Source organism: Mastigoproctus giganteus, chromosome 11 (assembly GCF_048544385.1).
Source record: "Mastigoproctus giganteus isolate SK-2022 chromosome 11, ASM4854438v1, whole genome shotgun sequence".
In the NCBI taxonomy this organism is placed as follows: Eukaryota; Metazoa; Arthropoda; class Arachnida; order Uropygi; family Thelyphonidae; genus Mastigoproctus; species Mastigoproctus giganteus.
Window position 1 is genome coordinate 8,335,220 of NC_143585.1, and position 24,352 is coordinate 8,359,571.

The 24,352-nt window shown below is 38.1% G+C and overlaps 1 protein-coding gene and 1 non-coding gene across 4 annotated transcripts in view; both read left to right on the top strand.

The window, feature by feature from the left end:
• The window catches only part of LOC150077677 (alpha-tocopherol transfer protein-like), a 73,747-nt gene that overhangs the window by 23,086 nt on the left and 26,309 nt on the right, over positions 1–24,352 (top strand). For 2 of the 3 annotated variants that reach the window (XM_090384663.1, XM_090384665.1), the window contains exons 2-3: positions 11,831–11,992; positions 17,987–18,232. In XM_090384663.1, the coding sequence (XP_090240789.1) occupies positions 11,842–11,992; positions 17,987–18,232 (397 nt within the window). In that variant the 5' untranslated portion in view covers positions 11,831–11,841. Of the gene's footprint in view, positions 1–2,135; positions 2,223–11,830; positions 11,993–17,986; positions 18,233–24,352 lie in introns of those variants that run through there. The other variant, XM_090384662.1, reaches the window with a different exon arrangement.
• Positions 18,981–19,052, top strand: TRNAG-UCC (transfer RNA glycine (anticodon UCC)). Its single transcript has one exon. It is a non-coding gene; the product is annotated as a tRNA-Gly (tRNA).

Sequence of the window (24,352 nt, forward strand, 5' to 3'; positions counted from 1 at the left end):
AAATACATCGCCAAGGAGCCCGGAGTGTTAGATGACACATGTCGACGATGCCACCTGGCCTCAGAAACGATCCAACACATCACCGCGGGGTGCAAGGTGATCACCCAGACTGAGTACACTCATAGACACGACTACGAAGCCAGGATAATAAATCAGAAGCTAGCAAGGAAATACCAGTTGACCAAAAAAAGTGTACCATACTAAAAGTACGAACCCCAGGCAGTAATAGAGACCCGAACCCACAAGCTGTACTCGGACCGCGTCATAATAACGGATAGGACAATCCCGCACAACAGACCGGACATAACCCTTGTGGACAAGATGGAAAAGGCTACCTACCTGATTGACATAGCGGTGCCCAACACTGGCAATGTCCAGAAAACCCATGAGGAAAAAATTAGGAAGTATCTTGCATATGCCACATCTCCTTGACCTCATGAGACATGAGGTCAAGGAGATGTGGCATATGCAAGAAGTAACGACCAATCCGATTCCGATCATCGTGTCAACCACAGGTATGGTGCCAAAGACCTACATAACAGTGTAGCAGCAGTAGGTCTCGCAGCGAACACCTACAAGGAACTCCAGAAAGTCGCAATCCTGAACACCTGTAGGGTAGTCAGAGAGTTCCTCGACCAACAGTAACACCAGACAACCACCCTGTGTACTTGGTAGCAATACCCGTCACGGAGTGGAATCCCCCAATCAGGGAGAAATAATAGAAGAGCAACAACAACAACAATAATAATAATAATACTGCCAAAGAGATGTTAGGTAGGTGTTGCAAATGCAAGGTCAACTCAGTGTATACTGAATTTCCGGTTATGTAATGAAAAGTTCTTACATTTTAAAATGTGAAATTTGTGTTTCAAGTTTGATTTCGACTTCGTAAATTCTGCAGAATGAAATGTTTAATAATAAAATTACAGATTTATATTATATTATAACATGTATAATAACCTGATTATGTCTCTTTTCTCTCTCTCTCTCTCTCTTTGTACACATGCATCTCTTCAACAGCAGCGCGACGTTCACAAGCCTTGCATGCAATATACGCGTGCGTGCACGTATCGTACTCTAATATTGCATTAAAACTCATTTAATATATTGATTTATTCTTTCATAAAAATTGTATGGAAAAATGAAATAATAATTGTCCGATTTTAATGAAATTTGGAATGGCTCGACAAATATTTTTAAAAGGCCCAAATATACAATTTCATGAAAATCTGTATACTGGAGTCGAGTTTTTCTTTGCGGACGGACTGATATGGAGAAGACAATAGGCGCGTATGCATATATTATATGCGAACGCGCTTAAAAAGGACACGTTTTCTAGTCAGCATGCTGACCACTTCACCATTCTATATCCAGAAATAACTCTTCATAAAACAAACAACTTTTAATTTTTGTGGGGAGAGAGAGAGAGAGAGAGAGAGAGAGAGAGAGAGAGAGAGAGAGAGAGAGCTTGGACCTTTCAGTAAAAGTAAGGTAGTGAACCCCAAACGTGCCCATCGAAGTTTGGGGTTTAAAGAATGGTTCATCAACGGATAATTTTGCTAGGAATGGACTTGGACTTGGAAAACTGGTTCCTTCTGGAACTCAGTAACAGCAGGTCGCTGTGTCCCTACTGCAGTTTCGTGGATTTCTTCTCCCCCCACCCCCGACTCTTTCTAAGAAAGCATATTAAGCGGTGGTTGCAGGAAAGCAAGTTGAAGCACTTTACGTGTTTGCAGTTTTCTTTTACTTTCAAAAGAGTGGAGTCGATTGCCGAGATCAAAAGATGGGGGAGCGGGGGTTATTTAACCCACCCAATCGACACACCATAGAGTTCGTTGCATTCTTCATTCATGGAGTGCATTCCTACCCGAACATCGAAGTTATTTTATGACCGGCGAAATAACTTCTCTTTTATGGCGATTTTATGACGTAATGTTCTCACGCCAAAGTATTTTATGTTCCCTTTACAGCAGACACATAACACCGCTCCCGCCCCTTTACTTCCAGCCTGGAAATCAGTAAGATTCTGACAGCGTCATTTGAACCGGCCGACCTATCTTTCGCTGACACTTTCAATCCATGACGAAATCAGAACTTGCCTTGGGCAGTGATTTCTCTCCAAGGTTAACCACAATGTTTAGCAACGCATAGACAGAGAAAGGTTGGCAGAGGCCCGCCAGGTGCACTGTGAGTCAGGTTGCCCGGGCGAACACATCTAAAGGGTAAGTGTTGTCTCGATCTTACGCATTTCTTTCCTGTTTTAATAGCTACCGTGAAATTATATAATCAGATGTGGCCGATTTTGAACAATTATGCTTAAAATGGATTTTGAACCATGCACTTCTTATGTGGAAATTTATTTTCCATAAAAAAACAAAACAAAAAACTTTACTTATGCTTTTACTATCTTTGTTTACTGGGGGCCGTATTGTCCCTTCTCTGACAGTGATACAACTTGGACTGTTTAAATAGGACGAGTTAATCTAAAGCAGGGATTCCGAATGGGGGCAAACGAATCATGGGTATCACAACAGTTTGTTGTCCTCCAGAGTTCATCCCTACCCGACGGCATCTTATTCCTTAACATTTGATTTTTCTCACTGGGTTTTCTTTTCTCCTAAGACAACTGATTTTTAATATTTTGGTATATTATATTAGGCGTGAGTGAGAAATTTTGATAAAAGGAAGATAGTGGGCGTGATTTAATTAAACCACATTTACTTTTCACAGGCATAAGTGCTTTCAGAGGTATTGTCTCCGCAACCCTTGGCGTTTGCGCCTTTTCCACAGCTGCGACCTTGGCGGCGGCGTGATGGGTGTGGTTTATTATTTTTTTTCTTTTGTTTCATTGGTCAATATATGAGGCATGGATGGGATGAGGAAATGTTTCGGTCTATTGTTTCTACTTGCTAAGCGACAATTATTGAATTATTGTTCCTTGTGGAAGTTGGTTATTTTTGATCCACAGTGCTTTTGTGAGTGACACGGGCAATGATTAAACAAAAGTATTTTATATTTTATTATGTAATTCTCTGCGGTTATTCAACCCATGATCAATCATGTCAAGTGCTGAAAAAAAAAAAGTGTCGACAGTATCTGGATGAATATCTAGCTTATGGTTTTATTGAAAGCCCATTCGATCAAGACAGTCTAATGCGTCTTATGTGTTCTTTTTCAAATGAGGCTTGATGAAACCATTAAGACTTTTAGATCACTTAAAAAGGAAACATCCTGATAAAGTTGGATGGAAGGATGGAATGATTGCGTCTTATAAAATTGCAGAAATCATTGCAAAAACTCGTAGTGCTCATACAGTTTCTGGGACTGTTAGACTACCCGCATTAGAGACTGTAATTCCAACAGCGATGCATCAAAATCCTTCCAGTATTTTAAACACATTGCCATCGAGCAACGATTCAATTCGAAAAAGAATCGATGAGATGTCAGTTCAATGAAAGCAACGCAGAGATGAGGGAACTCCTGGTGCCGTTAGACACTAAATATACTTGACACTTTAACATTGAAGAGCAGCTAACTGACAAACTAAAAACGAGAAAAATTTTGTATTCAAATTGATGAATCCACAATTACTGACAATAAGGCCCTTCTAATGGCATACGTTCGTTATTTCAAGGATTATTGTAAATTGCAAGAAGAGATGTTTGTAAACTCTATAGAAACTGACTGTACTGGAGCACCATTTTTATTGCTGTAAAAATAAGGTTTGATTTAAAACAAGTACCATTGGAAAATTTGGTATCCTCTACCACTGATGGTGCTACCTCCATGGTTGGAAAACATAAAGGTTTTTTTGGTCCACCTAAAGGAAGTATGTCCCGAAGTTCTCGCAATACACTGCATTATGCACCGACATCATCTGGATGCAAAAAATATCAGTCCAGTTCTTTATCAATCACTCAGTATAGTTATTGAAACCATCAATAAAAAAGTCACAGCAAATATGATTGCCTTTTCAGAGAATTTTGTGTTGATAATGAAGAACAGTATTTGAAGCTTCTTTTACATACAGAAGTCAGATGAGATGGCTTTCTAAAACAAATTGGTTTACAAATTTAACAAGATTTGTAAACCTTTTTATACGATGATTAGTTTTTTAGAAAGGGAAGGAGGAAATTTAGCAAAAGATCAGCAAACACAAAAACAACATGTTCTATATGGCTTGATTGATTTTTCGAAAACAATGAAGTATCACTTCATCTTCAAGGGAAATTAAAGACTGTAAACGCGTATTAAAAACCTTTACTGAAAAAAAAAAAACATATTTGAAAGCAATTTAATGAGAGATAACAATTTCATAGTATGCAAGAGTTAGCTGAAATCAATGAATCTCTCACCGAGAATGATCTGAGGAATTATTCAGGTCATTTGTGTTCTTTAAAAGGTGAAATGAGAAATAGATTTTAAGATTTATTTTCTTTTGAACTGAAGCCGTAAATGTTAGATTGAATTGGATGCGATGCCGGGTTTGGTAGTGAAGAAATTCAAGAGGAACTCATTGAATTAAAATGTAACGAAGAATGTAAATGTAAATTCTAAATATTGTAGGTGGAATGGCTGAGTTGTGGGGAACAAAAACAATAAACTTCTTTATCCAACAATGTGGTCTGAAATGGCCAAATACTTCTTTGTTTTCCAACGTCTTATATGGTTCAAAGTGGTTTTGGTTCACTAAATAAAATATTAACAAAGGAAACAAAGAGAATTGATATATGCTCAAGAGGAGACATTAGAATTGAACCTACTAACATCATACCGAACATTAACTTTTAGTTACAAAGCATCAGGCTCAGAGATCCCATTGAATAAAAAGAGTATAAAGTATTTCCTTGTTTAAAATTTCAATGGGGGGGAGGACATTAGGAAAAAATTCTCTAAAAAAAGCCCTTTAGGGGCGATGATTAAAAAAAAAGTTTGAGAAACACATTGTATTGTGGGGGTGGGGATTTATTGTTTTTATTATATGTAGAAAATCCTAGGCTGAAAGGAGGCCTACAATTATATTATATTATGTTATATTTTTTTTATATCCCCTTATTTTAACCCCTCCCACTTTTACACCTGACTTGATTGATTTCAGAAAATTCCCAGACTCACGGGGACCCCTAATATATTAAGGTATTCTTCCACTGGACTGGCTGAGTTTAGAAATGACAGACACACACACAAGAATGTAGAATATACAAATTTGTTTTTTATTGTCATATTATATATAAGAAAATTACAATAACCTTTAACAGAATACAGTATTTAGTTTGACACTTGTTATTTTACTAATTTTTAAATGTGTATATATCTTGTAATTTACAGTCAACCTTGTTATCAAAAGAACTACTAAATCCTAATACTTATATATATCTACATATATATCACTGTGTCTCTTCATGTTGCTCTACAAAGATTTCAGTAGGTCCGGGCATTTATTACCCCTCACAATGCACAATCTGTCTCTTTGCTCCTTAACAGTCCATGTAAGTCAATAAACCACCATCAGCCAATGAACAGACAAAATATAATTTCATAAGTGCTCGTTTCCCAACTTATTAGGAAATACATGTATATTCATTCCAGAATCCTTACTTGCAAACATGTCAACAGTCAACAATATCCAACCAATTTACTTAGTTACCTTTCCGTTCAATTAATCCACTATTTCACAATTAGGGCTAGATGCTCATTTAATTGTTTACCTGTTTAATCATTTTCTACCCCAAATAAGTCATACTCACAGCAATTTAACATTCACAATAATTCAAGGACAAAATTTTTACTTCCTACTACAGATTAACTTACTCTTAAATTGCATTACTCTGATCTCTATACTAAATTAAATTATCACTCCTTAAGTATTACACTCGTTCAAATATATATGTATATATATTTAGTACTTTGACATTCTCTCTTAAACTTATAGCGTCCTCCTAGAGTCCTTTTCATTATTAAATTAGTTCCCCTTTTTTTTACAAATTATATTCTCAGTACTTATTCTAACACTTACGCAATGGTCTGGTATTCCTCCCTGCTCGGTCTCTCTTCCTATCTGTTCGGGGTGAGGACTGGAAAGCGAAAGGTTGCTCATCCGGGGAACACAGTAATCTATCCTGGGTTTCTCTACCGGGTACTGCACGGCTGAAGATAATACCGGATCTTATCTCCTTTCTTCCTCCATCTGCGTTGCGTCCGAGGACTGGGATACCTTCCGGGTCGACTAGTCACTCAACTGCTCAATCGAGAAATTTTGCCTCTAGGGCGTTTCACCATTCTTCCTCCATAGACTGCATTACTTCTTCAAGGGAACGATACTTCCGACTCTAGACTTTCACAAAATAAATTCTTATAATCAATTCTCCCACTACAGCTTCCATCTCCCCAGGACTGCTTCCACCACAAAAACTCCTCTCCGAATGATCAGTATCAATTTTTTCTTCCCTTCTCTCCTTTCTCTCAAATTTCCCACCGCTTTCTTACTGGCCAATCGTTGACTTCCACATCCTTTCATTCGTGATCCTATTCGTCTCCCTTCATTTCCGTGGGCGTGCTTTCTTTTTCCTAGTGTGACCGAACTTCCGATAATCTGGAAAATACTGGTAATTTCTCGAAATTAAACGTAAGTTCCGGTCAGCTAAGAGTTTCAGGCTTTCTTTGTGACCTCACCCCCATATCCATTTCTAGTCGCCCACACCTGCTAGAGGTCGAACCGTGAAATCTATAATAGGGCCACTTCCGCACTCAGTGCCCTTTCTATAGAGTATGTGCTCCTGTCTTAAGTGGGATTTGTTTCGGTCCATTATGATTGCTTTTACTGACTCGCTTAAGGAATTTTTCCATACAACCGAGATTTAACTAACTGGGTGTGTCTGGAATAACCTTCGAATTTCAGTGTTTCTTAACAAATGATACTTGTCTGAAACTAACTATATACGCCACAATTAATTCTTCCAATATTTAACAAACTTTATTAAATTATTGTAAGGCTGGGTCCTTACATTGCATCTCTCTCCCCCTAAAATTTATATCCCATATATATAAATTTTATACAGGTCCTCAGGCGGATGTGCCTTCTTCCAGGGCCTACTTATTAACTACAATCTATCCCTCCTTCTAAATTTTCTATATACAATTATATACATGACATTACTTAACGTATATTAAGCTTCATTAAACTACTCCCATCCTATATTTTCATCGAATACTGCTCCTAAATACATCTGCTGTATCCTGTTTATCTCCTTCAGTTTGTGGACCCTTTCCCTATTGGAAGCTTCAGATCTGCATTTCCCCAATCCTTCGATTCTTTTAATTTCTGTTGTTCCATTTAGTTTGTGGTCATTCCCATTCTTTTCACCGCCACTTTCTTCCGCTTTATTTAAAAGTTCGCTATCTTCATGTGTCTCTTCCCTTCGAGACGTTTTCTTTCCAGAATTTCCATTGACCCTTTCTGTCATTTCCAAAACTCCCACGTGTAACATCCTTCCACTTTCTCGACACTTTCTCTCATTATTCTTATTAGTTTTGTTGTTCTTCTTCAATTCCCTTAATTCTTCTTGTGCAACCAGAACTTTATTAACAGTGTTTGCCTTATACCCTTCTAATTCTTTCACACTCGTTCCCTTTGAAGATTCCCCTCGCTCTGGCTCGTACTGGGCTCTGCTGCCAGCATTTTGCCTTCTGTCTACTTTAGGCCTCACCTGGGTATCACTACCAAAGTTAATGCTGCCATTTCCCACATCTACCTTGGCTCTTAATTTCTTTAGTAGGTCCGTGCCTAGTATTGCGTCATGTCGACGACTGTTTACTCTATTTGCCACTAAATATGAATGGGGCACCATGTTTTCACATCCCTGTAATCTTATCTTGTCTCTGACTATATAGTTGGTGTGAATTTCTTCAGCACCTACCCCTTTCACAAGAAATTCGCGGCAACATCTCACATCTCCCTTATTTGACCCTTTGCAGTATCTGATGAGGTAATCCCACATTAATATTGACCTCGAGGCTCCTGTGTCTACAAGAAATTTACCTGGTACCCCTCCTAAGCTTCCCTTTACACATAACAGGTCGTTCCCCCTTCCGTTATCACTTACAGCGCCTAAAGATATGTTTTTTCTTTTGGCTGTGTTTATGTGTAATGCTTGTTCACTCCTCCCAGGGTTTTGCTCCTGGCTGTAGTTACTACCTCCGCGGTATCCCCTTTGGCTATTCCTGTGTGGACAATATCTAGCGAGATGTTCCTTGCCCCCACATATGTAACACCTCCTCTGTCCGTTTCGCCTATCTTCTCTGACTTCCCCCTTCCACCCCTCTGTGTTGTTGTACTTGCCTCTTGTGCTCTGCCCTGTTTGTGGTCTTTCGCCCCCCTGCCTATTATTTTCATCTAGTGCATTCTTTTTTGTGTTTAATTGCTCTAATAATTTATTTAATTTTATTTCCATTCCCGCTATCTGTTTTTCTAGCCCTTCTAACTTAATTTCGCCTTCCCTTTCTTTATTACCTTTCCGTTTTGTCTCTTCTTCTGTCGCTAATACATTTATTTCCCCCCTTATAGCCCCCCGACCTTGGAGGTCTAGCTTTTCCTCATCAGTGGCTAGTTTCATGGCCTCAGCTAATGAATTGGGTTTTCTCCTAAGGATTTCTCGCTTATATTTATCCCTGACCCCCATCAAAAACTGTCCCATCAGGATTTTGTCAAAGGCACTATTTTCTTTTTCCGATACTTCTGTTGTTAATTTTACTGTTAAAAATCTTTTGTAATAGTCCTCAATGCTTTCGCGATTATTTTGACTATAATTATTTAATATCCCGATTCCTTCTAGGAACGTGATCTTTGGGGAAAATAACTTCCTTAATATCTTTTCAAATTTGTCTAATGTTTCTATTTCCATCCCTTGGGTCTCCTTTAAATACCTAGTCTGGGCCCTGCCTTCCAGTTTGAATTCCGCCATCATGACTATTTCTAGTTCCGTTAATTCTTCCTTTTCCTTAATCATTTTTAGTTTTCTCAGAAAATGTTCCACATTTTCTGATGGTTCCCCTTTAAATACTTTTAAAAATTTGCTTAACTTAATTGGGCCCCTATTATCATTCCCTATACTAACAATTGTTTCTCCTGATGTCTCCTGCCCGTTGATATTTTCCTCCCTTTCTCTATCCCTACTGCTGTTCGCTCTCCTTGTAGCCATGACTTATCTTTCGAGGTTGGGGTTTAATCTAATTAACTCGTTATTTGTTGTCAATACCTTTCTTATTCTATAACTTAATTCACCTAATTCTAAAACACAAATTCTAATTCAGTACCCACTTTAACTACTTACTTTTTTTCACTTTTCACTTTCTGGCTCGCCAGCTGAATTTTTTTCTATCAGTTTCAGCAACTGGATTACATATACATATATATATATATATTTTTTTTTTTGTCGTTCTGAACTCAGCCTTCCGTCGTGAAGAATTATCCTGGCTCTGGCTCGCCAATTGTGGGGGGGGGGGATTTCGTTATCTTTATTATTCTGAAAATCCTATTCCTCAAAGAGGCCTACAATTATATTATATTATGTTATATTTTTTTTATATCCCCTTATTTTAACCCCTCCCACTTTTACACCTGACTTGATTGATTTCAGAAAATTCCCAGACTCACGGGGACCCCTAATATATTAAGGTATTCTTCCACTGGACTGGCTGAGTTTAGAAATGACAGACACACACACAAGAATGTAGAATATACAAATTTGTTTTTTATTGTCATATTATATATAAGAAAATTACAATAACCTTTAACAGAATACAGTATTTAGTTTGACACTTGTTATTTTACTAATTTTTAAATGTGTATATATCTTGTAATTTACAGTCAACCTTGTTATCAAAAGAACTACTAAATCCTAATACTTATATATATCTACATATATATCACTGTGTCTCTTCATGTTGCTCTACAAAGATTTCAGTAGGTCCGGGCATTTATTACCCCTCACAATGCACAATCTGTCTCTTTGCTCCTTAACAGTCCATGTAAGTCAATAAACCACCATCAGCCAATGAACAGACAAAATATAATTTCATAAGTGCTCGTTTCCCAACTTATTAGGAAATACATGTATATTCATTCCAGAATCCTTACTTGCAAACATGTCAACAGTCAACAATATCCAACCAATTTACTTAGTTACCTTTCCGTTCAATTAATCCACTATTTCACAATTAGGGCTAGATGCTCATTTAATTGTTTACCTGTTTAATCATTTTCTACCCCAAATAAGTCATACTCACAGCAATTTAACATTCACAATAATTCAAGGACAAAATTTTTACTTCCTACTACAGATTAACTTACTCTTAAATTGCATTACTCTGATCTCTATACTAAATTAAATTATCACTCCTTAAGTATTACACTCGTTCAAATATATATGTATATATATTTAGTACTTTGACATTCTCTCTTAAACTTATAGCGTCCTCCTAGAGTCCTTTTCATTATTAAATTAGTTCCCCTTTTTTTTACAAATTATATTCTCAGTACTTATTCTAACACTTACGCAATGGTCTGGTATTCCTCCCTGCTCGGTCTCTCTTCCTATCTGTTCGGGGTGAGGACTGGAAAGCGAAAGGTTGCTCATCCGGGGAACACAGTAATCTATCCTGGGTTTCTCTACCGGGTACTGCACGGCTGAAGATAATACCGGATCTTATCTCCTTTCTTCCTCCATCTGCGTTGCGTCCGAGGACTGGGATACCTTCCGGGTCGACTAGTCACTCAACTGCTCAATCGAGAAATTTTGCCTCTAGGGCGTTTCACCATTCTTCCTCCATAGACTGCATTACTTCTTCAAGGGAACGATACTTCCGACTCTAGACTTTCACAAAATAAATTCTTATAATCAATTCTCCCACTACAGCTTCCATCTCCCCAGGACTGCTTCCACCACAAAAACTCCTCTCCGAATGATCAGTATCAATTTTTTCTTCCCTTCTCTCCTTTCTCTCAAATTTCCCACCGCTTTCTTACTGGCCAATCGTTGACTTCCACATCCTTTCATTCGTGATCCTATTCGTCTCCCTTCATTTCCGTGGGCGTGCTTTCTTTTTCCTAGTGTGACCGAACTTCCGATAATCTGGAAAATACTGGTAATTTCTCGAAATTAAACGTAAGTTCCGGTCAGCTAAGAGTTTCAGGCTTTCTTTGTGACCTCACCCCCATATCCATTTCTAGTCGCCCACACCTGCTAGAGGTCGAACCGTGAAATCTATAATAGGGCCACTTCCGCACTCAGTGCCCTTTCTATAGAGTATGTGCTCCTGTCTTAAGTGGGATTTGTTTCGGTCCATTATGATTGCTTTTACTGACTCGCTTAAGGAATTTTTCCATACAACCGAGATTTAACTAACTGGGTGTGTCTGGAATAACCTTCGAATTTCAGTGTTTCTTAACAAATGATACTTGTCTGAAACTAACTATATACGCCACAATTAATTCTTCCAATATTTAACAAACTTTATTAAATTATTGTAAGGCTGGGTCCTTACAGTATCCATGAGTTGACCTGACATAACTAATAACGTATCCATGACTAATAGCGATAAATTATTTATGCCTGCCTACTGATATTCAGCATAAAGTATAAAATTATAACTGGAAATAGTAATTTAAAAATAATGTAAAAACGGCATAATGTCACAGTGAAAAAGGGGCACTTTATTTGGCGAAGCAGTGGACATTTATATAAAATGAACGCTTATTAATATTTGAATGAAGCTTCTTTTACATACAGATTGTATAAACATCGTATTAACATAAACACGTATTCTTCCTTAGGTGTACTAAACATGGAGAGCAATGGCGTTGATACCGCCATCTATCGGCCACTAACGGACACCACCTTGACTCCTGACATCATTCTGCAGGCAAAAGAAGAATTGAATGAGGACAGCGAGACGCGCACTGAGGGTATCAAGGCTCTACGAGATATGCTAGAAAGTAAGTGACCTTCAAATGAGAATTGCCTTTCGATCTCCCCTTTGAAATTTCCCCTTTAGGAAATTTCACACTTTTTCTTTGCCATACTTCTCTTCAGACTTTGTAGAGTCTGAAGAGAAGTAAGTACAGACCTGCTCTCCAGTCCTCCAATTAATCCGACATAAAAATTTTGCATGGGTAGTGAGTGTTCTTCAGAATTAGCATCTGTACTCCAACCGCTTTCAAATTGCACTTGAAAAACTGTGTCCAATTATGGTGACCGTACCTAGAAAAAGCATCCAGCTTCTTAAATGGGTCCTAAGATGGGCATCATAGCCTAGTGGTCAGGCGCGCGAGTGCAGAAGTATACGTGCATTGAATGACCGGGGTTCAAGCCCGTGACTGCTGAATACGGTGCTGTTTCTTGTATTATGTGTATCTTGTAAACTCCCCTGACCGTTTGGTCGTCCCAGAGTATAAACAGAAAATTTATTTATTTATTTATTATCTTCGATCAAATTGGCAAAAGGACAACCATATGAGGAAACACTTCGAATATGCAAGCTTGAATAGAGCATGGCAACCAGAGAGGGAACCCGATTGAGATGTATGAGACTTTAGAGGGAACAGTAACATGAACGAAGGTGAAATTTTTGCTGTTACAGATGATTTTGGAAATAGTGCACATAAATTCAAATTAGGCTGAAGAGGTTTAGACTAGATTGCAAAGTTTCCTTTTATCCAGCGAATTGTTAAACAGATTGGGGAATTTTACGATGATTTTTATGTTGATTTTTATTTATTTTTAATTTATTTTTTTATTTTTTTGCACGTTAACATTTATGAATAATGCGCCTATTGTGTTCAACGTGTCCGTCCGTCCGCATGTAAGGACTGGACTCTCAGTTGACGGATTTTCACGAAAATTTATATTTAGGCCTTTTAAAAAGATATATCGAGCCATTCCAAATTTCATTAAAATCGGAGCAATACCAATCCGAAATTTAATATTTCTAATTTTTTCGTCCTCGTATAAAAACTCGACTCTCAGTGAAGAGATTTTTATAAAATTTTATATTTGGGTCTATTAAAAATATTTGTGAAGCCCTACCACTTTTTTTTTTTTTCCACATTTTAAAAAAATCGCACCAATAGAAATTTGATACTAATCAGTTAATTTGTCTGTCAGTCCGCATCAAATAACTCGATTTCCATTAGATGAATTTTCCTGAAATTTTATATTTGTGTTATATATATATATATATATATATATATAATACATATCTTATAGGCTATCCATATACCGAAGATTGTAGCTGAAGCAGTGGGCATTACGTGCTCTGCATACTTTGGTTGGAGGGATGAATAGGTAATTGTGGCGGATGCGCAGAAACGAAATTTTCAAGGTTCACGTATAAAAGAGCGTTTGCTTTATGCTCTTTTTTTGGTTATAAATCATGAATTATTACTATATGCTTAAGCCTGCAATGTAGCGCACTGTGTACATTAACTAATTTGTTTTTTTATTCTGCTGGCGCAGCTTTTAAAAGCCTGTGGTTTCTTTGCACTATTTGGCCAATACCAATACTAAACCAGTCCGAACTTGCCACATATACTGATACCCATCAAATTCGGACTGGCTTAAGACTACTTTAGTACTGTACTGTATTTATGCCGTGCACATAAATAAATTTCCTGTTTATACTCCGCGACGCAACCACATCAGAGAATATTATCGTAATTGCGGTGACACGTAAGTTCGACTACGTGTGCATCGAAACTTACTGAACTGACTTTTTTCCCCATGTACATTTATTCCTTCTTCTGTTCTTTGAAGGAAACCTTTCTTCGTATGTATTTCCTGAAATACGTGAATATTCGACATGGGTTTCTGTAGATTTTTGGGATATTCGACATTAATTTCTGTAGATAAACCAATATAATTAAGAGGAGGGGGAATGTCCTATTTCATTTGGTGGAATTTCAATTAAATTTAGAATGAGTGGACAATGTTGTCTACAAAGCCTAAACATAAAACTTTATGAAAATCGTCCACTGAAAGTCGAGATATTATGCTCACTCTCACATCAAGGGAAAATATTATAGCGATTGTGGCTGCCGGGTTGCTCTATTACTAAGAATCATTCCACCGATTTTCAAATCAGTTACGAAGCTTGCCATCCCTTTTGACCCTTGCTTATCTGTTACGGAATTATGGAAATAAGATTTACTATTGTGGCTTGAACAGACATAACTTATTTCGTTTAATATCATGTACTGCATGGATGGTAACGCTTCCCAAGGGGTGACCATCAATCCATGCAGGCAGCTGTATCGTCAATTAAGAAAAGCTGTGTCGCATGTGCTCCTTACTTTTGAAACATTCCTCGTGGACTGTTATGAACAGTAACGGAGTTCACTCATATATCGATTTGATGCCGAAGGGACTTCGCTTAGCCCTGTAATATTGGCGGGGCACCTCACAGGTACTAAAATAGCGACTCCGAGTTAATCAGCTATTAAAAACCCGAATTTTTTCTACCTTTCTAAATACATTTTTGCCCTTTAGGGCGGACAAAGGTAGCAGTTTCGTTCAAAGTGCCTCCCCTACTACTGGTGCCGCCCTACATAAAATAATATGCATGTCTACATGTCTAAATATATATATATATATATATAAAGAAAATTAATGAAGTTATAAATGTCGTTTTTTTTAAATTTAAAATGAAATATGCGCACCAACAAATATTATATAGTGTATTGTTTAAGATGTAGTCTTTATATTACAAGATATAAAATACATAAAAATAAATATATCAAAAAGTTTTTTTTCATGTTTTTACAAATTTTCTATAAACTTATGGAGTTAATCAATTTGGTAACTGAAAATATGGAAATTGCAGAAAAAATAAATATAAATACGACAAAAGTCAATATAACTTTATTTATTATGGAACTTTCAACAGAAAATCGATATAGGAACTGTTTTATTATTATTATCAACATAAATAATATCTTCAATGTCAGATGCATCCAATGTACCTTCACTTCGATTTGTCTTTAAATTTTTGTAATACTGTAGTCGGGTTTAATGGGAGGAATCTATTTCAATAGGTCCATCATGTCTTTTCTTTTGTTACAGAACTACCAGAACGATATAGCAAGTGCTAGTCTATGGTTTTCATCATTGATGGTCTACCTGCTTGGGATTTTATAATATTTATTGAATAAAACTCTCTGTCTTCGTTAAACATACATTTGAATTGTATAATTTGTGGTTTCGACTTGTCTAATTTAATCCATTGCATATTGAGCTAGTTGACTGATAATCCCGTAACTGTTTTTTTTTCTGTTAGTGATGGAATCTTCTAATGATTTTGTGGAAAGAAAGTCCCGGTGTTATCTTTGGGACGATATCTTTTTATTGCTGCAATCCTAATAGAACTACTTAAAAATAAAAATATTTTGTTTAACTTGACTCTCCAAGTTGTAAAATGCTCTCATGGCTTCTTCTCTTCTATCAGAAGTGATATTTTGATTACATTTCCGAGCACACTCACATGGTTTATCTGAAATTCTTTTGCAGGAATTAAACTTCCGCTCCTATTTTTGCAAGGCATATCTTGTTGTCTTTTATGGTTTGAATATTTCGAGCCAATTTGTCAGGATTCCAGCTCCGTTTCCGTCCAGTATTTGAACGATTTGTTTCCGTAGCTGGGTTATGGGCAATATTTTCCTTGTTTCAATCTGACGATGAATACGAATAAATATGAAAATGTTTCCTTGAATTTGAGTTTATGGGTATTGGAGGATCACTATCTGATCATTACTCTGTATGTCACAATGATAATTATTAGCCATCTTTATTGTACACCCATAAATTTTGTTTCTTTTATAAAACAATGTCAATGGGCGCTGCTCTTCGTGGACTAATATTATTAGTGGAGTTCCCCAAGGTTCGGTGTTGGGCTCACTGTTGTTCTGTACATTTATCAATGATATTGATGAAGGAATATCAGGCTTAATGTCCAAGTTTGCAGATGTTACAAAGGTTGGCAGGGTTGTTAATGACAGTAATGGCAGTGTGCTACTGCAACAGGATCTATGACAAATGTTAAACTATGTTAAAAATATTTCCTTTAACTTGACTCTCCAAGTTGTAAAATGCCCTCGTGGCTTGTTCTATTTGATCAGAAGTGACATTTTGATTACATTTCTGCATATGGGTAGAAGTAACCCCAGAGGAACGTACCAACTGTGTGGTACTACACTTAGGGTAGTAAAAAATGAAAGGGACCTAGGAGTAATGTGCAGTCAGATATGAAGTTTCCTGAGCAATGCAGACATGCGGCCAGAGCAGGTCATGGGTTATTGTCAATGATATACAGGAATTTTGCTAGCAGGGAAAAGAATGTAATTATACTTTTGTATAAGGCAATGGTCAGGCCACAACTTGAGTACTGCGTACAGGTCAGGAGGCCCCATTTTAGGAAGGATGTGGAGTTGCTTGAGCGTGTACAGGGAAAGGCAAGAGATTGGTGAGCGGAATGAAGGGGTTGGTCCTCTTACGAAGAAAGGCTTAAGCGCTGCAAATTGCAGCGGCTGGAGACTAGATACCTGCGAGGTGTATAAGGACTTGAATGGGTTGAGCACGCTGAATTCTGATGGGATTCTTCCGCTTTCTGAGATTACGAACCTGAGGGGGTATAAATTCCAATTGAGGAAAAACAATTGTAGAATAGATTTGCGAAAATTCGCCTTTAGCCAGCAGGTGGTTGATTGCTGGAACAAACTTCCATCTGTCGTTGTGGAAGTTGATAGCTTAAATAAATTCAAGGAGGAACTGGAGAAACATTTAGAGGAAATGAATGTGTGAAATTGTCTTTTTTTTGGCTGATACTACATAAGCTCATACTCTTTCTTTCTTACATCTCATGCCTCTGTTACTACTACTACTACTACTTTTATAGTTAATATGATGTTTTTTGTTTAACCCTGCACAAGTAACTAAAATTGTAGTGTGAAATTCAGCACTGTCAAATTTATTAGAAATTTTAAATTCTTAACACATTTACTATGATTTATGTTTAAAAGCAATTATTCAAGCATTAATCTCAAATACTGCAGCAAATTACATAATACACCTCGATTATGGATAACTGCTGACACCAAACTGCAGTTAATCATAATGGCTTCTGAAATGTATATATATATATACAAAGATGTCGTATATATATATTTCTATATAATATATTAGAAAACAAAATGCACAAGACATGATTTCTTATGGGTTTATGTAATTAACTATATAATATCGTTGTAGATACAAAGATTTCGTATAGTCCCACTCACTATTATCGATGTTAAGGTTTGAAGTTTTCACCTTCTTCAATGAGCTCATTGTCATCAGTGCCAGTGCCATCAAGGCATTACTAATTTCATATTTCTTGAAAGACTTGAGGTTTCTAGACAGAAGTAAGGTTTTATTAAACGTTTTCTTGGCAATAAAGGACATGCTCTAGTGAGAAGTAAAAATGCAGAAGGCTTCAATGAAATGTGCTAGAGATAGCAGTACAGCCCGATCTAAAACATCACTGCGCGCATCTGACATTCGGACCATAACATGGAAGGGAATTTTAGGCAACATTTTCCAACGAGTTTGTCTTATGTTCCAGAAAATACGGTAAATGAAAGTTGTTTTGGATGCCAGGGATTACTAGATAAGGAAAAATTGGATGCAGACCAAAATTTCAGAGTGTGTTCGGTTAGATAGCAGGCACCATCAATAGGCACCTACTCGCATTCAACAGAAAACCTTAAATGGATTTTCTCTAAGATAATGTTTAAAGGCCGAAAGAAAAGTTAATATCGGTTTTTGTTGGTAAGAGTATTCCAAGTACACGCACAAATATTCCAAGCCAAATAAATAAAATAAAAACTTCAGTTCCAACTATATTAACTGAACTTAATTAATTCAGTGACTGCTCTCCTATTAACATGCTTTATTCTCCACAGATGAGCGAGAGAATGGACTGATAGCTCGCATGGATGACGCCTTCTTACTTCGCTTTCTAAGAGCACGTAAGTTCCACTACGACCGTTCTTTCAGGTTAATCCTCAACTATTATGACATCCGTGCCAGAAACCCCGTTTATCAGAACCTGCTTCCGTCCACCATTAAGGAGAGTTTGTCCCACAACAGACATCTTTATTTGCCTTACCGGGATCAGCACAACCGAGCCATCTACCTGGTAAGACTAGGTAAGTGACGCACCCGTCAGTGATGGGATTGGTAAAAATTTCGTCGAATAAAATATTTGTGTATTTTCATGATGTCCCAAATATCATAAATTCAATATTCATATTCAATCAGATTTAATCAGTTTCAAATATATCCAATCAGATACATTCCATTACTGATCTTTCATATAACAGTGCTTCGTTCTATACAATAAAATTAAAAAAACATCGATGTGATATTGTGCTTTGCATAGAACACGAGTTTCCGGGAGAAAACACCACCCAACACCTGCCTGAGACCAACTAACTCGGCCTCGAGCGCAACCTCAGAAGTAATCTTGTTCAGCAAGTGTAGCAATAATGAAATCTTTCTTCATCACAACTTTCTAAAAAACCACAGAAAGTTTCTCTATAAAAGTATTTTAAATTTGGCTTCATTTATTTTCGTCAGTTTTAATTAGGCGTTATCCTGCTTTATTGTCTTTGTGTGGTTCAGAAGTTGTCATGTTTCGGTTCAGCTATACCGTTGATTTTTCTTTTTGAGTACTTGATATACTACACCAATCTTGTCCCCCCCCCCCTCTGTTAGGGCTTGGTTTGATCCAGTTCACGCTTCAGGGAATTCTTCTAAGTGGATCGTGAAAGACAGGTTTGTGCGCTGCTTTGAGGCATTTTTTGCTTAGGGATAAATATCCTACTGTAGTGACGTCAAATAAGAAACAAGTTAGCTAGAAAACGTCTTAAGAGAAATTAAAGAAAGTCATACCAGGCGACGGTGGTATAGTGGTTAGCATAGCTGCCTTCCAAGCAGTTGACCCGGGTTCGATTCCCGGCCGTCGCAGATTAAGTTTTTGCTTTTTTGAGGCGCTAATGAATTGTAATCAGCATTTTCTCGGTACTTCCATGATTGATTATTTTCTCTCTTTTATTTTATCTAATAAATGCACGTGAGCAAAGTTTATAAAGCGAAAGTCGAGGACTTTCTCATTTTTATCGGCTGTTATATAATATAAGAAGATTATAATCGGGAATTTTTCAGTGTTTTACTAGGATTAATTTACTAAAGGATTTATTAAAGAAGTCCACGAAGACTTTACTAAAATGTTTTCCTGAGAATTTGTTTACTTGTTAAGGTTTGTAAGGATTTGCTAACGAATTTGTTTACTAAGGATTTATTTGTTTATTTCGTAAAAGGCATATGTAATAGGACCATATCCCCTAATAAATGTACCTGTGGGAAGAAGACAGAATGTATTAAAGCTATTCATGGACAAGGTTCTTCGTGGACTAATGTTATTAGCTGAATCCTGGGCCCATTTTTGTCTTCTATATTTATTAATGATATTGATGACGGCATTTTATGCTAAATCGTCAAAGTTTGCAGATAATATAAAGGCAGGCAGGGTGCCTAATGACAGCAATCAGGGTAAGCTAGTGCAAGAAGATGTAGAAAAATTACTTGACAATTTTGAAATTTTTTGATAGCCACTAGGTGGCGGAAGTTGACTAACTGCTGAATTATGGTGCTTCGCTTTTTACCTTAATTTAGTATGGATTAAAAGTGTCAAACTAAGAGTATTTGGTATCAGTGGGTAGCTCTCTTCTCCAGCTTCTGAAACAAGTACCAACAGAAGACTAAAGCATGCGGGTAAATATTATTTCTAAAGATTAAAACTGCGAATATCTGATTGGACATTTTCTAGTTCGTATATACGCAACGTGCCCGCCTACCGAGGGTAGTCTTCCGAAATCACTACAAGGTCATACCTCCCGCTGTACTTCCCCTTAATAGGTGGACAGAAAGGCCTTAGTAAAGTTACAGTAGCTCACTATACTTCTTTTGCCCTCAGGGAAAGAGAGACCTTAAAAGCCAAAGGGAAACACATGTCTGGATTACAAAGTATGGAAAAACAGGGATCAGAAGCAACTGATCAAATATGTAATACATGCCAAAAAGTGAACAAATGCACTGGATGCAAGGCGGTTATTGGGAGGTGTTGCTCATCGGTTGACATATCTCGACTTAATCGATCGAGAAAGAAGAAATTTCTTTGTTTAACATGTAAATCCACGAAAGAGAACGATGGCGGTGAAAAGGCAAATAAGCCGTCTAAAGAAGAGTCTAGCGAAGGCGAGTCGGCCGATGACGCCTGCAGCGATCGCGAGACTACGGACTCCTCTCAAGGTATGTTCTCTGGGGTACCCGAAGAACCAATTAATGTCATTGGTGACTCGATAACGGAAATCCCCGGGTGCGACGCATGTCCAGATGACTGCGAACATCGGAGACTTCTCAGCAGAACCCAAGACACTGAAAAAATTTCAAACTTCGTTGTACAGCGTGTTGCTGAATGCCCTCATTGCAATGGAACTGGGAAAAACCAACACTGCGGCTCGGAACCCTACACGAGCAATCATGAATATTACTTAACACAGCTCCTCTCTCCGATGTACAGGGCCCTACGGGAGACCCAAGAGAAGAACAATGAGCTAAGGGAGCAAAACATTAAAATCGGTAGAAGTCAAAAGTTATTAGAAGAAAAATTGAACACACTATTAGCGCAGATACAACTAACGGATAGAAGAATTGACACTGCTGTACTAGCTATGAAGAAACAGGAAAATAGGGCATAATACAAGGATGCGGATAAGGCACGGACAGATCAGCATACGCAGACATCCAAATTACAGAGGGATACGAAGGGAAAAGCAAGGAACGATAAGAATAATAACTTTAGAAATGAGGGAGGCGAGTCACTACTGCGTCTAAGAGTGTCAGGATCTGAAATCTCCACTGAGAAAAACTACACGACTAGGCCAGAAACAAGAATAGACCCCGCCAAAGCTAGTCCCCTCTCCCTATCAACCCATGACAACCCCTAGAGTACAATGACGGCTGAAATAAATACTGGGTTTATTAGACAACCTACCTTTGCACAGATTGCGGCCATTCCCCCGAAGACACCGCAGCAAAACAAGACGAGTGAATCTGCCCCATTCAGACCCTCCCGCACAAATCAATCCATGTTTGAGAACAATCTCGCGGATTATAGGGTTCAAAGAACAAATCAAATCAATGATGAGCACAATAGAACCGAGACCACAACAAAACTTGTCGCAGGACACAGTCAGAGGCTTGCCGATAGATTTAACAAATCCTCTGTACAAACCAGAGGAAAGATATTTATCTCAAGACTCAACCCGCAGAGAGGTCCAAATCTTATTAAAGAAATGTGCGACAGAGGATTAGGGATTGACGTATAGGTCAAGCAAATACGCACAAGACATCCTGCATATTCCTCTTTCGTACTCTCCTGCTCACTAAATAGTGAAGGACGGCTCTTGGACAGAAACATCTAGCCAGTAGGAACGCTAGTGAAGACATACAGAGAAAGGGCTGAGAGGCCCACAATTAGGAACAGCACAGCGAACCTACGAAGAGCCCAATAGCAATCAACAGTCAATTTAACTCTCGCAAAAGGATCGAACCAGATTATTATCTTCTTGCAAAACGTAAGAAGCATATCGAATAAGCTTCACGAACTACAAACCTTACTACTCAACTCGGAGAATGAATTGCATATGCTTAGTTGAAACATGGCTCCATAACAACAGACACCTGGACGCCCTTGCACACTCCTCCGGTTACAATTGCATCCCAAATGGAAGAGAGAGTAAAAGAGGAGGCGGTGTAATGATTCTCTTCAAGAAAGATTCTCAGTAGTCAACGAACTCGAGGTGCAATCGAAAAATTTCGAGGTTATCATTACCACTTTTGGTATGGAAACGAGGAGATTGCAATTAGGCGTAATATACCTACCACCGGAGCACACTAAAGAAAACAGAGCCGAGTTTCTTACGTGGCTCACCTCAAACCTGAGCACGAACACAGACACAATCATAATGGGGGACCTAAATATGCCACTACCAAAACTACCGATGTTTTATAGGGAGGCAAAAAGCGAGTTGGACGATACAATGAAAGCTTTAAACATGATCCAATTGAAAACACCAGCAACAAGAGGAACTCAGTGCCTGGATCTCATATACTACAATACCCGAGATATAAAGTTGAGGAATAACTACATGTAACTACATGAAATTCAATTCGGATCACCAACCACTCACGTGTGAAGCCACTTTAAGAAGAATCCGGGACATCCGTCAAACTGGTCCGTATCCAAAAAGTGATACAAAGATAATCTTCTCATCAAAATATATTAAAAGTGACGTCATTCTGAAACATCTGATGACGTATAATTGGCAAAACCTATACCTTTTGGGCACTGATGACGCCTTACCAGCGCTCTCACAATCACTCATGCATATGGCTGAAGAAGGAGCATCTAAGGAAATAAAATTATCAGACAAGGCAAAGCCCTGGTTCAACTCCAATTGAAAGTAATCTTCAAAAATAAGCAAAAATTGTTCAGGAAATGGAAAAGAACTGGGCATCCAGAGGACCACACCCGGTACAAACATGAAAGAGCACGTTTCATGAAGGGGAAGAAACGGGCACACATAGATATGGCTAAAGCAAAACTAAAAAAAGGCAAAAGAATTGTCAGCAAAAAAAAGTCTGGTGCATAAAATGACTGAGGCATCCTTTATGGAATGGACCGAAGCCACTTTCGGAACACCACTCAAGGAAAACCAAATTGACAGCGAAGCAAACAGTAATAGGATACAAGATGTAATCAAGAGGTTTAAGAAATATATCAATAGTAATCGGATTGTTATTAACAATGAACATCTAAAGGAAATCAGTATCAGCAGAGACAACTTAAAAAGTGCAATCAACAGCCTCCCAAATAAAGCAACGATTGGGCCAGATAATTTCCCACTATTTATGATCAAAATCTGTAGCTGTTACATCATCGATCTACTACTACACATATTCCAGAGAATTTTGATGGAGGAAAACTTCCCGAAGCTGTGGAAAGGCTATTTTGTAAAACCTATCCCCAAAATAAAAAACCCAAAATCTGTAAAAGACTTCAGACCAATCGCTATCGGATGCTGTTAGAAAAAAATCTTTGAAAAAACGATCCTGCACACCATCATCGAGCATTGCTTTAAGGACAGGCCACAATACCTGCACTCAGTACTTCCACAGAGATCAAACATCACCAATCTCATAGGGACACTGCTAAGGATCCAACAAGCACTAAACAGCAAGCAGCAGGTGGACGTAGTCTTTTTAGACGTGGCAGCCGCGTATGATAACATATCCATCCCCGCTATCATAGTCATTCTGCAGGACTACTTTCACATTACAGGAAATGCCCTCCATTTATTAAAGAGCACTCTTCGGCGCAGACAGATTGCGGTGACAAACGAAAACATGTGCGCAACGTATGAGGTTGATAAAGGTGTCCCGCAAGGCGGAGTCTTGTCTGCCACACTTTTTGCCATAGCCCTCGAACCCTTCTTAGCCCAGAACAAGAAGCACTTCATCACATACGCCGATGATATTTTTTATTGCCTGAGAAGATCAGAAATCAGCTGACTACCACAACCAAGTGGCTAGTACTAAAATAAAAGAATTTCAAGAGTATCTAGATTGTATCGGGCTGCGGTTGGATGAAAAAAAAAGACGGCACAAATGACTTTCACAAATAAAATAAAGCTAAACAAAATGGAAATATTTGTGAACGGCATCCTCGTCCAAAAGGCAGAGTCACACATTGATCTTGGACTCAAGTGGGACGAAGACCTGACCTTCCGCCCGAACTTCGCATACATCCGTAACAAAACATACGCGGCGCTTTGGGCAACCAGGCAGGAGCTCACCGGTATTAAAGACCCCGGTCTGATGAAGCAATACATCAACAGATGTGTTAGTCCTGTTCCCCTATACGCGGCACAAATCTGGTCTTCAGCTCCCGAAAGCAGTATCAAAGCCTTTCTAGGACTCGAATACTGGCTCTTGAGATGGCTGAACAGAATTTCAGCTAAGCCTTTTACCATCTCAAGAGCTATACTATACTCCAATTTAAAGGTCACACCCTGGAGACAAATAATCACGTCAAGAAACATAATGACCCTCGCTCAGCTTTTAACGGGACGACTGGATGCACCGAAAGCCCGAGAGTGGATAATAATACCCGACGAAAAACCAAGACGAGTTGCAGATAAGGA